This window comes from Haliaeetus albicilla, chromosome 2 (genome assembly GCF_947461875.1).
Source record: "Haliaeetus albicilla chromosome 2, bHalAlb1.1, whole genome shotgun sequence".
Taxonomy (NCBI): domain Eukaryota; kingdom Metazoa; phylum Chordata; class Aves; order Accipitriformes; family Accipitridae; genus Haliaeetus; species Haliaeetus albicilla.
In genome coordinates, this window is record NC_091484.1 from 12,812,276 (window position 1) to 12,825,185 (window position 12,910).

The following is a 12,910-nucleotide window of genomic DNA, read 5'->3' on the forward strand; positions in this document are numbered from 1 at the left end:
GTAAAATGAACGCTCAGAGCTTTACAAAGCAGAATGCTTATTTAGGTGTGTTAAGTGTGTAGGCACTTGGTAGGAGGCAGGCGGGTCTAGAAATGCAGCCCATCACTAGAACTTACTGCAGCAACAGATAACAGGCTATACGGATTACACAAGAGCAGCTGCAGTGCATCAGCCCAGAGCTCCCTCTAGCTCAGCCTTCTGCCTCTAACAAGGGCCAACAGGAGATGCCTAGGGAAAAGCACAGGAGAGAGCCAGCATAAAAACTCCCCCAGCCTTCAGAGACTCCTGAGAAACAGAATAGGCCAACAGCCTCTTAGATCGTTTGCACCACAGCCCTTCCTTCCAGCACCACACAGTGCCTTATGGAGTTACCATGTCATTTATGGAGCCCACAAAGTGGGGCCAGGGTGACAGTGGCAGAGAGAGACGTACATGATTGATGGGGTCTTCCAGGTAGAGGATCCCGTTCTTGATGGAGTTGCTGATGTCATTCTCTGAATACATTACGGATGTGGGTAACTCCTCATAAGCACTGCCCTCTGCCAGCTTCTTGTGCTGTGGGATGAGAGAGCAGGTCAGGCACCTTGAGGGGAGCAGGCACCCAAAAAGCAGCATGGATTTCCTGGTGAACAACCCTAAAACTCTAGGTCTGCTGCAGTGGGTTCCTCAGGACTAAAAGGACCAAGGTAAGACCCACGCCACAGAGATTATCAAATGGCACTACAGTCCCACCCTTTCTTCTCAGAGGTGATTTCTGCAGCAGAAATACCAACACCCACCAAGCTCCCAGGAAAGGCAGCACCCAGCTGCTGAGCTCATTTCCCAGCAGCTCCTCTGAAGCAATAGAGCTCTTTGTCTCCAGCTGGTTTTAGCATCATGTCTCCACTTCCATCCCAGGCACTGTCAAGCCCTTGCAGAGGCAAGCAGCTCCCCTTGGTCCCACACCCTCACCTCATGTGCCCCCATTCTCTCCACTTAGTTCACCTTGATGAGAATCTTCCTCTTGAGCTGGTTCGGAGAGGGAAGGCCGTCAGCAGAAATATCTACTGGTTTGGTCAACAGCATGTCCCCAAAGACCTTCTTGAAATTCTGAGCCATGTTCCTCTGCTGAGCAATGCTGCAGTGGTCCTCAATGGACAGAATGACGGGGAAACTGGGAGCAGGAAAAGAGCCGTCAGTACCAGTACCAGCGCGGTGTCTGGATGGAACCAAGGCCTTCTGAGCTTCACTTCAAGACCTGGCCTCTGTGCCCTCAAAGAGCAGTTTGCATCAACAGAGATCTGTGCTGTCTTGAGCATTCAATGTAACCACCCTACAGCAACATGTCCCCACAGCTGCTGGCAATGCATAAAGTGGAGAAGGACTGGCAAACTATTGCAGTTTACCCAAAGCCTTCCCTCCCACAACTTCTTTCTCGGACAAATCTCCCTTTGGCTGGGAGACACAACGACATGATTCCTTCCCACTGAATCCCATGCACGTGGTCTTTTGCCAGATCTCTGGATAAAGGTGGGCTTCACTTTGCTACAGGCTTGGCTCTACCCTCTTTTTGCCTTCCTGGCAGCTCTGCTAGCTGAAGTCCAGGTCCCTGCTGTACTCACTCGGAGGTGACAAAGGCATGCTCCTTGATAGTGACCAAGACATCAGAGAACTTGATCTTGGTGGTTAAGGTGTGTCCATGGTAGATGACCGGCATGCCATCGGGACCGTCCCAGCAATCCACTGAAAGAGACCCACATGGTAAACTTAGCTCAAAGGCTGGAATACAGGCAGGACACAGACATGAGATGGACTGAACTATGTGTTGCTAGGAACCACGTTGGATGCTAATAAAGTAGCAAGGTGCAAGTCCAGATCTTTCTGGGGGACCAAAAGCTCGGGCACATACCACCCAGTCCCACAGAGCAAATGACCTCAAGCCCTTTCAGCACATCACGGTGACAATGCTGCCACTAGCATTTCAACCTTCAGCCCTGCTTTCCACGCAAAGCCTTCCCCGACCACAGCAAGCTATTGCGACGACAAAGACAGACGTGCCAGCTCCGGGTACTCACATTCGATACAGCGGCATCCCATGCGCAAGCAGCGGGCGTACGCCTCCAGCGAGGACTCGCTCGAGAACTGATCCCCTGTCAGGTACCTTTCAGTGAGAGAAGACATCAGCAAAGCAACACGCTCACCGCGGGCAGGGATGTCTGCTGGGACATCCCAGACCTGCCCCTGCGATGTAAGGAACGGCGAAAGTGATGTTCCTCCAGACCTGCCATCTTCCCCAGGTGAGGGATTCAGCTCTGCCCCTACTGCAAGGGGCTGCAACCTCTGCTACTCTGAGGTCCAGCCTTGCTGCTGATTCTCGAGATAAGCCGATAAGCCTCAAAGAGTGGTATCAGCATTGGTGCCACAAAGAGCCCCCTGCACCTGCCAGAAGCAGCCCAAGAGCAGAGTTAGACCAGCTCTTGCAGGCAGATAGGAGCTCGCTGCTTGCCCTCCAGGCTGCTCAGCTGGCTTACGCTCTCGGTCCTTTAAAATTGGGCTAAAGTGCTGCCACTGCATCCCATGAACGGGGAGCACAGACAGAGTCTGTCTGCAAAGAAAGCAGTTCCTGCAAGATTATTCCAGCAGCAGAGAAGGAAAATGGCCAATTTCAGCCTGCCAGGTTTTTATCACATCTGTCCTTAGGGACTGTGGAAGATGACATTGCTAATGGTAAGAAATCGCCAGAGTGACAGCCCAGGACCTGAAAGCATAGTCTGTGCAGATGTGTGTTGCTGATGTCTGAGCAAAACATTGATGGTTAAATGATGGAGGGAGGATTGGGGCACCAAGAGGAAGGTCTGTAATGTACTGACCCCTGTTTGGAAAAGTCTACTTGACCCATCACTGGGATCAGGCAAAATCAGGAGAATCCCAGCCTGGCACAGGGGAAGAGGATGCTGGGAGTGGACGAGTGGAAAGAGCCATCCCCTAGTCCTTACGTGTTGTGTGAGGAGGAGATCCAGTAATGGGAGAGGGGGTTGTTCATATTCTCCAGACACACCATGTCCAGTTGCGAGTTCCAGATGCTGTTCTCTTTGGAAAACAGGAAGGTGAGAAACTGCTCAGGAAGAAACAGAAGCCTGTTAATGATGCGGAGGAGCCGGGTGCTGTGGTTTAGCTTCACACACATCTCGCCCTCCGTGTCAGCAGCTGCCAAGCAGGTAGCTATTTTCTAAGCTCAGTACAGACTGACCAGAGGCAATGAAGACAGCACACAGATACCTGACCCAGCGTGCTTGAGTAACCACAGCTTAGGTATTGCCACCTATCCTCTGAGCTGTGCCAGATATCTGTGTACAAATCCTTCAACCTAGCTGGAGACAAATTAATTGCTCTGCATTTTATTTTCCAGCTCACATGGCAGGCAATAGCTCACTAAAGCTATGTGAGTCAAGGGACCTTGTGTGGGAGTTGGTCCAGAGTGCCAGTGACATGGTCATCTCCAGTTGTTTTTATTCTTTTGTTTCCAGCTCTTCTTGCTTTGAAAAGATCCTTACATGCCCCAGAGGGGCATTAAGCCAAATGCAGCCCCTTTCCTTCTCTGAATGAACTGCCTGATGAGCACTCCCAGCTGCACGCATTCAGCCCAAGAAGAGAGCCCAGAAGTCACTCCCTTCGCCAACCAGTTCTTGTGCAACATGGTGACCCACCACGTTCATCTGATACAGCAATGCAGCTTACGGGAGCTGTGATCCTTTAAGCACCGCCACCCCACAGTGAAGACACAGACCGCAGAGCTGTCACACCGCACCACACATCGCGCTGGGGATGTCACACCCTACTCCACCCCACTCCACACACGCTACTGTTCGAGGTGTCTTACTTCATCCAGGGAGAAATAAGGCTCGTCAATCTCCCTCAAAGGGTCTCTCAGAAAGTTAAACATGAATTCCTGTACCTGAAGGGTATCTGCAGCCCAGAGCTCCTGCAAACCCCAAGAGAGACATAAAAAAGAAACCATTTCAGAAAGTATTATTCGAAACCACATGCAGCTCATCCAACTAGAAGCTTTAACCATTAAGGAGGCAGTTTTCAATGCAAGACCATCTCTGCCAGGAATTCAACTGTCAGCACAAATGCCAGATAGCACGCAACTGCAGAAATCTGCCCTGTTTCTAAGTGGTCTTCATTTTCTCAATGCCATGCATTTTTCTCTCCGATAGCTCCTTTGCACACATCTGCCATCCCTCCTCCTTCGGCAGCAGAAGCCAACTCAGCTTCCTTTTGCTTCTCTCTCTCCCTGGGTGTCTTTCATTAGGCCATCAAAACAGCTGCGTCTCTTTGCTGGTTAACTCTCCGCTTGCTGCAGACCACGGGCAGACCACGGGCAGGGAGGTGGTGGTGGGAGACGGGCAGGAGCCCCCACGCTCTTGTGTGAGGCATGGCAGTCCTTTTGCGAGCCACCCCCCGTCCTCTTGGGGAAGGAGACTGGCAATGAGATGGGAGCCCAGCAAGAGTCGAAATAAAGGGTCTGCACAGCACACAAATGCGTTGCTTGCGCTGGCGTGCGTCTGAGCGCGCATGCTGTGCTTGCTGAATGACCTAAGATCGGTTTTAAATGGAAAGGTCAGCAATCAAATCGATCGGCTGCTCCTCAGGAGCTGCTGAGACTTCCTGAGCAGACAGGATGGACCAGGGTGCTTCAGCTGCTGCAAACCTTCACTAACCAGCTGAGGTCACAGGGACCAGGTAAATGTCCACTGACCAGTTCCTCCCTCCTGGGACCTCCGGCCAGGTTTACCCTCACCAGTGCTCCCCCTGCATCACCTCCTGCTCCAGGAAGGGTGTGCTCAGGTTGTGGCTGTGCCAGGCAGAACACCCCATGACCAAATCATCCCAGCTCAATGGCAAGGCTACCCTTGGAGTATCGGACCCCTGCCAATACTGGTGCCTGCCCTCTTGTCCCTCCCCTGGGCCTGTGTTGAGCTCACCCTCTGGTACTCCAGCAAGAACTTCTGCAACTCCAGCAGTGACACCCTGAAGTGCTCAGACCTTTCTCCACCCCTGAGAGCAGAGAGAGAGAAGCTTCAGTCACTCACGGAGCACAGCACGACCAGCTGCTGCTGCCATGACATCAGACTCCATCCACAACCATGGCGGTGCATGCAAGCAACACGTGCCCTGAGCAAGCAGCACTGCAAGGGCAGAACGGGATGTGCAGAGAGAGACGAGGAGGGCACGATGGCAAACACACAGCAGCTGAAATTATATGTCCACATCTCAGAGCCAGGGACTGCTCCAGGAACAGTCCAGGAGTCACGCTGCCAAGGGTACGGCAACATGAAACTTCAGTGAAGGGCAGCAAAAATCATGAGGGACTGATTTGTACAAAAAATAGAGGGGCTGGCTTGTACAAGAGTGAAAGGAACTAAATGGGCACGGGGCAGTCAAGTGGTGACTGTAGATGGGACAGAGCTACAGGCATCCAGAGGACATGGACTCAAGGCAGCAGGGCAGGGAAGGAAGGAAGGAAAGAACTGTTTATAGCCAGTTAACTCAAAAGACTGTCCACGGAGGTAGCAAGCCGCAATGAACAGCCAAGGGCCATGCTGGGGACTGACAGCAAAAAAACCCAGAAACAGACTGGGCAGTGCTGGCTGCACTGGGCAGAGGGATGAACCAGATGGTCTGCTGAGGTCCCTCCCAACTCTCTTTTCTATGGTTATAGGAAAAAAAGAGAGGAAACCATGGGGAATTACCTGGAAAAGTTAACAAGTCTTTTACTCTTTAGCTTTTGTCTCTAAATTCAAGCTATTTTTACTGTGGCCGAGATGCACACAGGGCAGGGAAGGGCACAGCTGGCAATGGCACCACCGGTACTGCCGGGAGAGGAGTCAGAGGGGCGCGCACTGCGCACAGCCTGCACGGTCCCTGGCATCGTGGCCAACCAGCACCAGCCACGAGGATAACCTTTGGGAGATGGCTCAAGGTCTGATTATTTCACATCAAAACCGGTCAGTTGGTTTGAGGTGGCTGACCTGAGTTGGATCTCAGTGGGATGTCTGGGAGGAAGAGAGCCCTTACTGACCGGAGCTGAAGTGTCTACAGCAAAGATGCTTATTCAGAGTGCAAAAACGCAAGCAGCATGGTGGCGTGCAAGAGGTATGCAGCATTCCTCCTTCCTGACACTCTGCTGCAGGCACCAAAGCACATTATGGAGCAAAAGAAAACAGCCCTTTCCCCAGCAAATACAGAGAATTATCCACCTTTCTAGGAACGGGACATCCATCTGCAAAAGAAGAAGCATAAGCATTAGGTTTGCACTCAATCTCACCAATGTATGTGAAAGCACAAATTGATCGAGAAGGTAATGGGGACAGCAAACCAGCAGCTCGGCTTTCCTACAGCCATTGCTCATCCACCGCCTCCCCCATCCTCAGCAGCCCAAGCAGCCCCATGCTAACCAGCCTAAAGCAATAACTTCTTTACTCCCTGTCATGCCTGGCCCACAGGCAGGAGACAAGAGCTATTAGCTGAGGGCAGCAGGGTTAAAAAGGCAATTAAGAGAGAATGCCCAGTAACAAATATGGTCTCTCCCTCCCCCTTACCACGGTGGAGAATTCAGCTCTTACCATTTTCTGTGCGCTGAACATCAGGCTGCGGTAGAGCTGTGCAAACTGCCCGTATGTGATATCCCCGTTCCTCTGCTCCACATCCTGGGGCAAAAAAACCCCCAGAGGTTTTACAGGGGCCACAGGCAACTCTGCACAGCCTGAGGAGTGTCTCCTCCCACCAGGATTCCCAGAGGAAAAGGAAGAGGAAAAGGCCAAAGCCTGGCCAGACTTTGCCCCCTACCTTTGCCTATCTCTGCTGGGGTCAGTGGGACCCCATAGTGCCCAGGACACAGGCACATCCTAAACCGAGTTATGCGATTCCCCAAGCTCACCCACATAAAGGCATCACGTAGCTGATTAAAAAGCATTATCGTTTGCTTGAATAGTTACAAAACGATCATTTTAATTTTTGTTTGCAGAGAGCATCTGAAGTGTCTGGAAACTGCAAGACCCAAAGCGTGTGCTCTCCTTTGGATACACTGCTCTTTGGCCTCGGAGTTCAGTGCTGGTGGAAATGGCTGGTCATCACGAGATGACCCTTTTTTCCTGGGTCTGCAGTGATGCTGGCAGAGCTGGCTGTCTGGCACCCAGTGGCAGCGGGATGCAGGACCTGGGATGCAGGACCAGCTGGCTTCGCTGCCTGTCTTTCTGCACTCTACCCCACTGGGGCAAAGCCCACGACCAGAGCCAGGAGCAATGTGGGGAGCGGGGGAGGCAGGGTGGGGCGAAGAGAGGGTGCTGGCCACAAACGGGCCAAGGTGCGGCACCCAGTGGGAGCTGGCACCTCTTCAGTCACCACCGTGGGTGGGGGCCCTCCCGGGAAAGGCTGGGAGCCTCTGCAATATGCAAACGCACCGTGGGAGATTAACCGCCACCAGGTCTTTCTCAAAGGTAGGCAACAGGCTGCTGAGGGTCCCCAGCGCGAACGAGGAGAGCAGAGGGGTCACACGCTCACCGTGAGTCTCTCCCGCAGGAACCTCATGTTGGGGACCCGGTAGTTGACCTGAGACAGCATGTTCTTCAGATCCTTGGCGGAGATCCTGGCTCGGCAGGGGAAAGAGGGAAAACATGTTCAGAAGGTCTGCGATGGAGGGGTCTCACCCTGGGACCAGGACACCACATGCACAGAGCAGCCGTGCCCAAAGGGGCATCAGCTGTGACACGCAAGGATGGATGCACATCCCCAGAAGGACACCGGGGTTGGGACCAAAGGCAGAACAGAAGAACGTTTTCCACCCCGGTGAACCCTGCACCTACGCTGCACATGGGCAGCAGAGAGAGGTGCTTACATCCCAGTGGGAACTGTAAACACTGCTCCTGCAAGCTCCCAACACTGCAGGGAGAGTCCCAGCACCCTCAGCCCACTCGAGCCGATGCCGCAATGGGCACACAGTGCCTACTGCTTTACTGGAATGACCAGGGAGAAGCATTTTTCAAGTTTCTGTGCCCCAACATGGATGCTGGGTGACTAAGTCCCTTCCAAAACCCACTCCCTGGCCTACAGAAGGAGCTGGAGGAGGGCAGACTTTGCAAGTGGTTTGGACCCAGCTAATTTTATCCTAAAGAGAGGAAAAAAGCCATTTTCAGTGCCTAGCCACAGGCCCAGCACTGCCACGTCGTGCCCAGATGCGCTCCCCCAGCCATTGCCACACACACCGCTGGCATGGGGCAGCCAGCGTGCCTGTCCTCCTTCCCTTTGCACCAAACGTGCCAGTTCCCGGACCGGGGAGGGCTCCGGTGCCAACCCTGAGCAGGATCCCACACTCAGGCGGGCAGAGGCAGGCAGCAAGGAGCCCTGGGCTGCCCCTGCCTGCTCCAGCGTTGCTCGCCCATGGGGCAACAGCCCTGCAGCAAGGAAAAACGTGGCTGTCTCCCATCTGCAGGATTTAAGAAGCCGAGAGGTCTGCGTGCAATCATTTTCTGGCAGCTCCTGCCTTAAAAACAAGTTCTCTGAGTCCGCCCCAGCAATCACAGATGCTGCTTTTGCCCCCCACTGAGCAAGTGGGAGCCCAGGACCCTACAGGATGCTCCCCCATCCCACAAAGCATAGGGTGGGTCTGACCCTGGAAACACTTATGGTTTTGGGGTGCAAACATAAATACGCCAGGGAAGAAGTCCTACACAGGGGTCACGCTGTCATCCGCAGCGATGCGGAGGGGGAGCGTGAACTGCATCTCTTCTACGCTCTCCCCTGGAAATGGGGTGATCTCAGACGACACAGAAAAGAGGAGGGATGAAGGGAGCCCCGAGGAGAGGGAGAAACCGGCTGGTGTCAGGCGCTGCAGAGACAAGGGCCACTGCAGCCAGTGGGACACAGAGAGCCCTTGTTTCTGGGCTCAGAGCCATGGGGGACCAGGACGCACGCACAGCCAGAGCAGGACCTGGCCCGGCTCCCGTGCCATGCCCAAGGCCAGCACCCGGCCGGCCAAGGTCCGTGCAGGCAGCGTCCTGCCACTGGCTGGCAAGACAGGGAAAAAAAAAAAAAGCTGGCAAATAGCACCAGCCTCCCTTTCCCTCCTGGCTGTATGAGCTACAGAGCCAGAGACACGCTCTCCGCACGAGCAGCAGCTTTGGTATCTCCCCCCTGCACCGCCACCTCCCCCAGCAGCAGAAGTTACCCCGGGGGCTCAGTGTGAGTGTTTTGTTGGGGGGAGCCTGCCCTTTCCCTTCTCCAACGCACCCAGTGTCCATGGTCACATGCAGGGTGCTCTGCAACCACCAGGGCAGGGGGTCCCAGCTACGGGGTCCTGGGTGACAGGAAAATGGGACAACGTAGGGGGAGCGAGCCAGGAGCACAACGGTGGCCCACGAGAGATGCCCTCACGTGTCAAGGACCACAGCATGCAGCAGCTCTCGTAGGACCCCCAATGGGACACCCACAGTCCCCAGGGCCACCCAGAAGCAATCCCCCTGCCTCCTTGGTGAGAGGCTGAGACTGCAAAAAATCTCTTGGAAAAAGAGCAGGAGGGGCTGCAGCAGCAGGACCGGCAGTAGGCATCAGGCTCGAGACTCGCTGGAGCCAGTGCCCGGCTCCGGTGACGCTGGGCTGTTTCACAGGGAAGTGTTGGACCACAGCAGTGCTCATCGATGCGACGGCACCAGGGGAGGTGAGAGCAAAGCCTGTAAAAGCTGTGACCAGCATTTCCCTCTCTGCTTCAGTAGGAGGATGGGGTATGGAAGGATTTTATTTACTGTGTGTTATTAATAATGTTAAAGTGTTGGAGACCTTGGATAAACAGCTTGGTAGTATTTTGAGACTAGAAAGTAATAGCCAAATAAACAAACTAATTTCTTCTACGGAAGTTTTTTAAGGTGTCATGACAAACAGGCCAAAGGACAGATCCAGCCTTCTCACAGGGGAAGAAAATGTTCCCCACCTCAGCCTCCAGTGCTGTAACTCTGCTCCCAGCCATGGGGAGCTCTCCTAGCCAGAGGTGAAACAGTCTCCTCTGCAGCAGTTAGGAAAAAAAACCCAGCATCCTGTTATCCTCCTCTTTCCACCTAACCTCCCTTGGAAAAACAAATACCCAAAGGCCCAGCAGCCAGTGAAAACAGCCAACATCTGCTGGCATGCTGGAAGGTATGCACAGGCACCCAGCTGGGAGAAGGCGGAAAAGAAAGGGCTCCAGCGCAGGAGGCTGGGGTGCAGGGCGAGCGTGGGGTACATGAACGCCAGGAATGATTTCTTCAGCTGCCAAAAACCTGCCCGTTCTGGAAAGGACCAAGGACAGTTTGCAAAAGAAGTATTTTTAAAAAAAACCACAACTCACTGTTTCCTTTTCAAAGCCATTTCCAGGCTGAGAAGCAAAAGCAAAGAGCCCAGCGACACCAAAGTTAATGCTGAAACGCCTCATATCGGCAAAGATTTCATCCAAGAGATGTATATGCCCCATAACTGCTGCCTCTACTTTGCAGAAAACACACAGATGCTTATAAAATGGGGAGACCCCAAATCTTTCCACATTCCCCCTCTATTGCTATTTTGCTCCTTCTGCTGCCTGGGCTGGAGCAGCAGCTCTTCTAATTAAGCAGTTTGCATTGAAACCTCTCTCCTTGGTTGACAGGTAAGGAATATATTCTATTTTTCTACCTTAATTCTAAATGCTAATAGAAAGGTGATACTGAGAAAAACAACGAGAGAGATGCAACAGGCTGTCTTTCAGCTCTGCTGACCGTGCCTCGGGCAGACGAATCTATACATGCAATCTCTTTTGTTCTGTCGGGATGCCATTTCATGAGTTTTACTATATAACCAGATGAGAAAAAGGACCAATTTTTTCCATTTCTCCTGCATTCATCCTCCAAAACCCCCACACAGGCAACCCTGCACCTGCCTCAGTGCTCTCCATTGCTGAATTCAGAAATATTACACCCGGTCACCACTGAAAACCAGTACACTGCGTATAAAAGCCAAGCCTGGGTTTGAAAGCTGTGTGGCATATGCAGAACAGCTGCAAAAGATTAAAGGTGCCTCTCCTTCCCTTTCTGCCTCTGTGAGGATTTATCCCTCCCCCGCAAAATCCCCGTGCACCCAGCAGTGCTCTTGCCAGGCCACGATATAAATCATTGGAAAGGCAAAAATGTCCAATGCAGTGGACATTTCCCCCACTCAACACACTCCCACTCTGCTCCGAGATGTGGACAGGTTGAATTTAACCCCCGGCTGCCCGACAGCAGGGCCATCTGCCTGTCCTGTCTGTCACAGGGCAGCACGCTGCAGCTGGGAGGGAGGGACACAGCGGTGGGGACCAAAGCAGCATGAGAGGACCTGTTCACTTCTCCTAATGAGCACAGAGCAGTGATGTCTGCCTGCCGATCCACAGGACCAACCTGTCTGACTGCAGTCACCCACGGGTCCCCAGCGGCATGCCCCTGGCACTGACTGCCAGGTTTGTGGGGCGAGTTTCTTGGCAGGAGCTTGCTGCAAGGATGAGAAGGACTCCAGAGCTCAGGGTGAAGCATGGAAATCAGTAGCAGTGTGAGATCAATGGCGTTGACAGGGATCAAGCAAAGGATGCTCTGGAGCCCAGAGATCTGCTGGTGCACTGCAGGGAGCCCTGCCTGGGCACCTGGGCACATAAAGGGGGCAGATGTGGCCCGGGTGCTCCACCACAGCTGGGGAACACGAGCTGATGTGCTAGCGGTGTCTCCAGCATTGCCGTCTCCAGAGCAGGACTGGAGGAATCCCCTTACCCCAGGGGAGCACAGTAACATGGAAATTAACGCTGAAAGGTTAATGGGCTCAGTTAACATCATGGGGGAAAAGCGTGTCCCAGGGATGAAAAGAGGCAAATAACAGCCCCTCAGGAAGAGGAGACTGGCAGCCGGCATGGGGCTGGGGAAAGCAGGCAACAGCAGTGGCAGCAGAAAGCAGAGTGCGGTGGAACTCGCCTCCTCAACAGAGAAACGTTCCTTCCCTTATCTCCTCATGACAGGTCATGACCCAATTCCCTTCCCTTGTCTTCTCATCATGGGTTCAAGCATGACATCTCACTTGCTAGGACATCACTAAGCATTCAGTCAAGAACCCCACAAGTAGTGGCCCTAGCCTAGAAGCCAAGCATTGGGATGATCCATGGCCTCATGGACTTCCTGAGGACCACCAAACAGGGTGAAGAGTAACAAACACAACCCAGTTCAGCCCTGACGGGGTGGCCACAGCCACTTGTTGGCTCTTTGGTGTCTGCTTCCTTGGATGATAACAGCTGGGGGTAAAGGTGTTTCATGGCTATGGGCTCTCAAGGTGTTACTGGGTCTAAACAGCTGGGAAATAGGTCATGGAAACAAGACAATTTTTTTTTAATGCTTTTTTAATTCAGTGAAAATCAGCCAGGGAAGTACTGGGACTTGGATTAAGGTTCCTTGGAAATGAAAATTAAAAACCTAAAGAACCCAACAAAAAATCCAAAGCAAAGGCTATGGTTTCAAGTCAAAGGTAAACCCTTCCGGCTCAAACCCTTCTGTGAATGTGCACATCTGTGCAAGCAAGGGTTTTCTCTCTTCTTACCTGTCTTCCCGGTTACGATCCAGTGAGTAGAACTGCTTCCGGAGCCACCTAAATGGAAAGGCACAAACAGGCACACGCTTAGCCCCAGCAACAGCAAGCCCGTTTGGTTTGCTCCTGTCTCTGGAAGATGCTCAATGCCACGCTGCCCACTCTCACAGCCCTCCTTCCCACCAGAGAACTTGGCTCTGTTCCCCTTCCAGAGGCAGCCTACCCTATTTTCATGCAGGCAACCTGCCCCCCTTTAAAACTGTCTCTGCCTAAAAGCAAGTCCACAGATAAGAAAAACCCAAAGGTATTCTCTTCTACATGCCTC

The 12,910-nt window shown here is 53.0% G+C and overlaps 1 protein-coding gene across 4 annotated transcripts in view; it reads right to left on the bottom strand.

Moving 5' to 3' along the window:
* Window positions 1-12,910, bottom strand: part of PLCG1 (phospholipase C gamma 1) — a 50,331-nt gene that overhangs the window by 12,374 nt on the left and 25,047 nt on the right. For all 4 annotated transcript variants that reach the window (XM_069806895.1, XM_069806879.1, XM_069806885.1 and 1 more), the window contains exons 4-14: window positions 12,598-12,645; window positions 7,546-7,630; window positions 6,609-6,692; window positions 6,243-6,265; window positions 4,968-5,040; window positions 3,860-3,961; window positions 2,976-3,094; window positions 2,055-2,140; window positions 1,602-1,722; window positions 985-1,153; window positions 433-555 (exon numbers count right to left, since the gene is read on the bottom strand). In XM_069806895.1, the coding sequence (XP_069662996.1) occupies window positions 433-555; window positions 985-1,153; window positions 1,602-1,722; window positions 2,055-2,140; window positions 2,976-3,094; window positions 3,860-3,961; window positions 4,968-5,040; window positions 6,243-6,265; window positions 6,609-6,692; window positions 7,546-7,630; window positions 12,598-12,645 (1,033 nt within the window). The remainder of the gene's footprint in view (window positions 1-432; window positions 556-984; window positions 1,154-1,601; window positions 1,723-2,054; window positions 2,141-2,975; window positions 3,095-3,859; window positions 3,962-4,967; window positions 5,041-6,242; window positions 6,266-6,608; window positions 6,693-7,545; window positions 7,631-12,597; window positions 12,646-12,910) is intronic.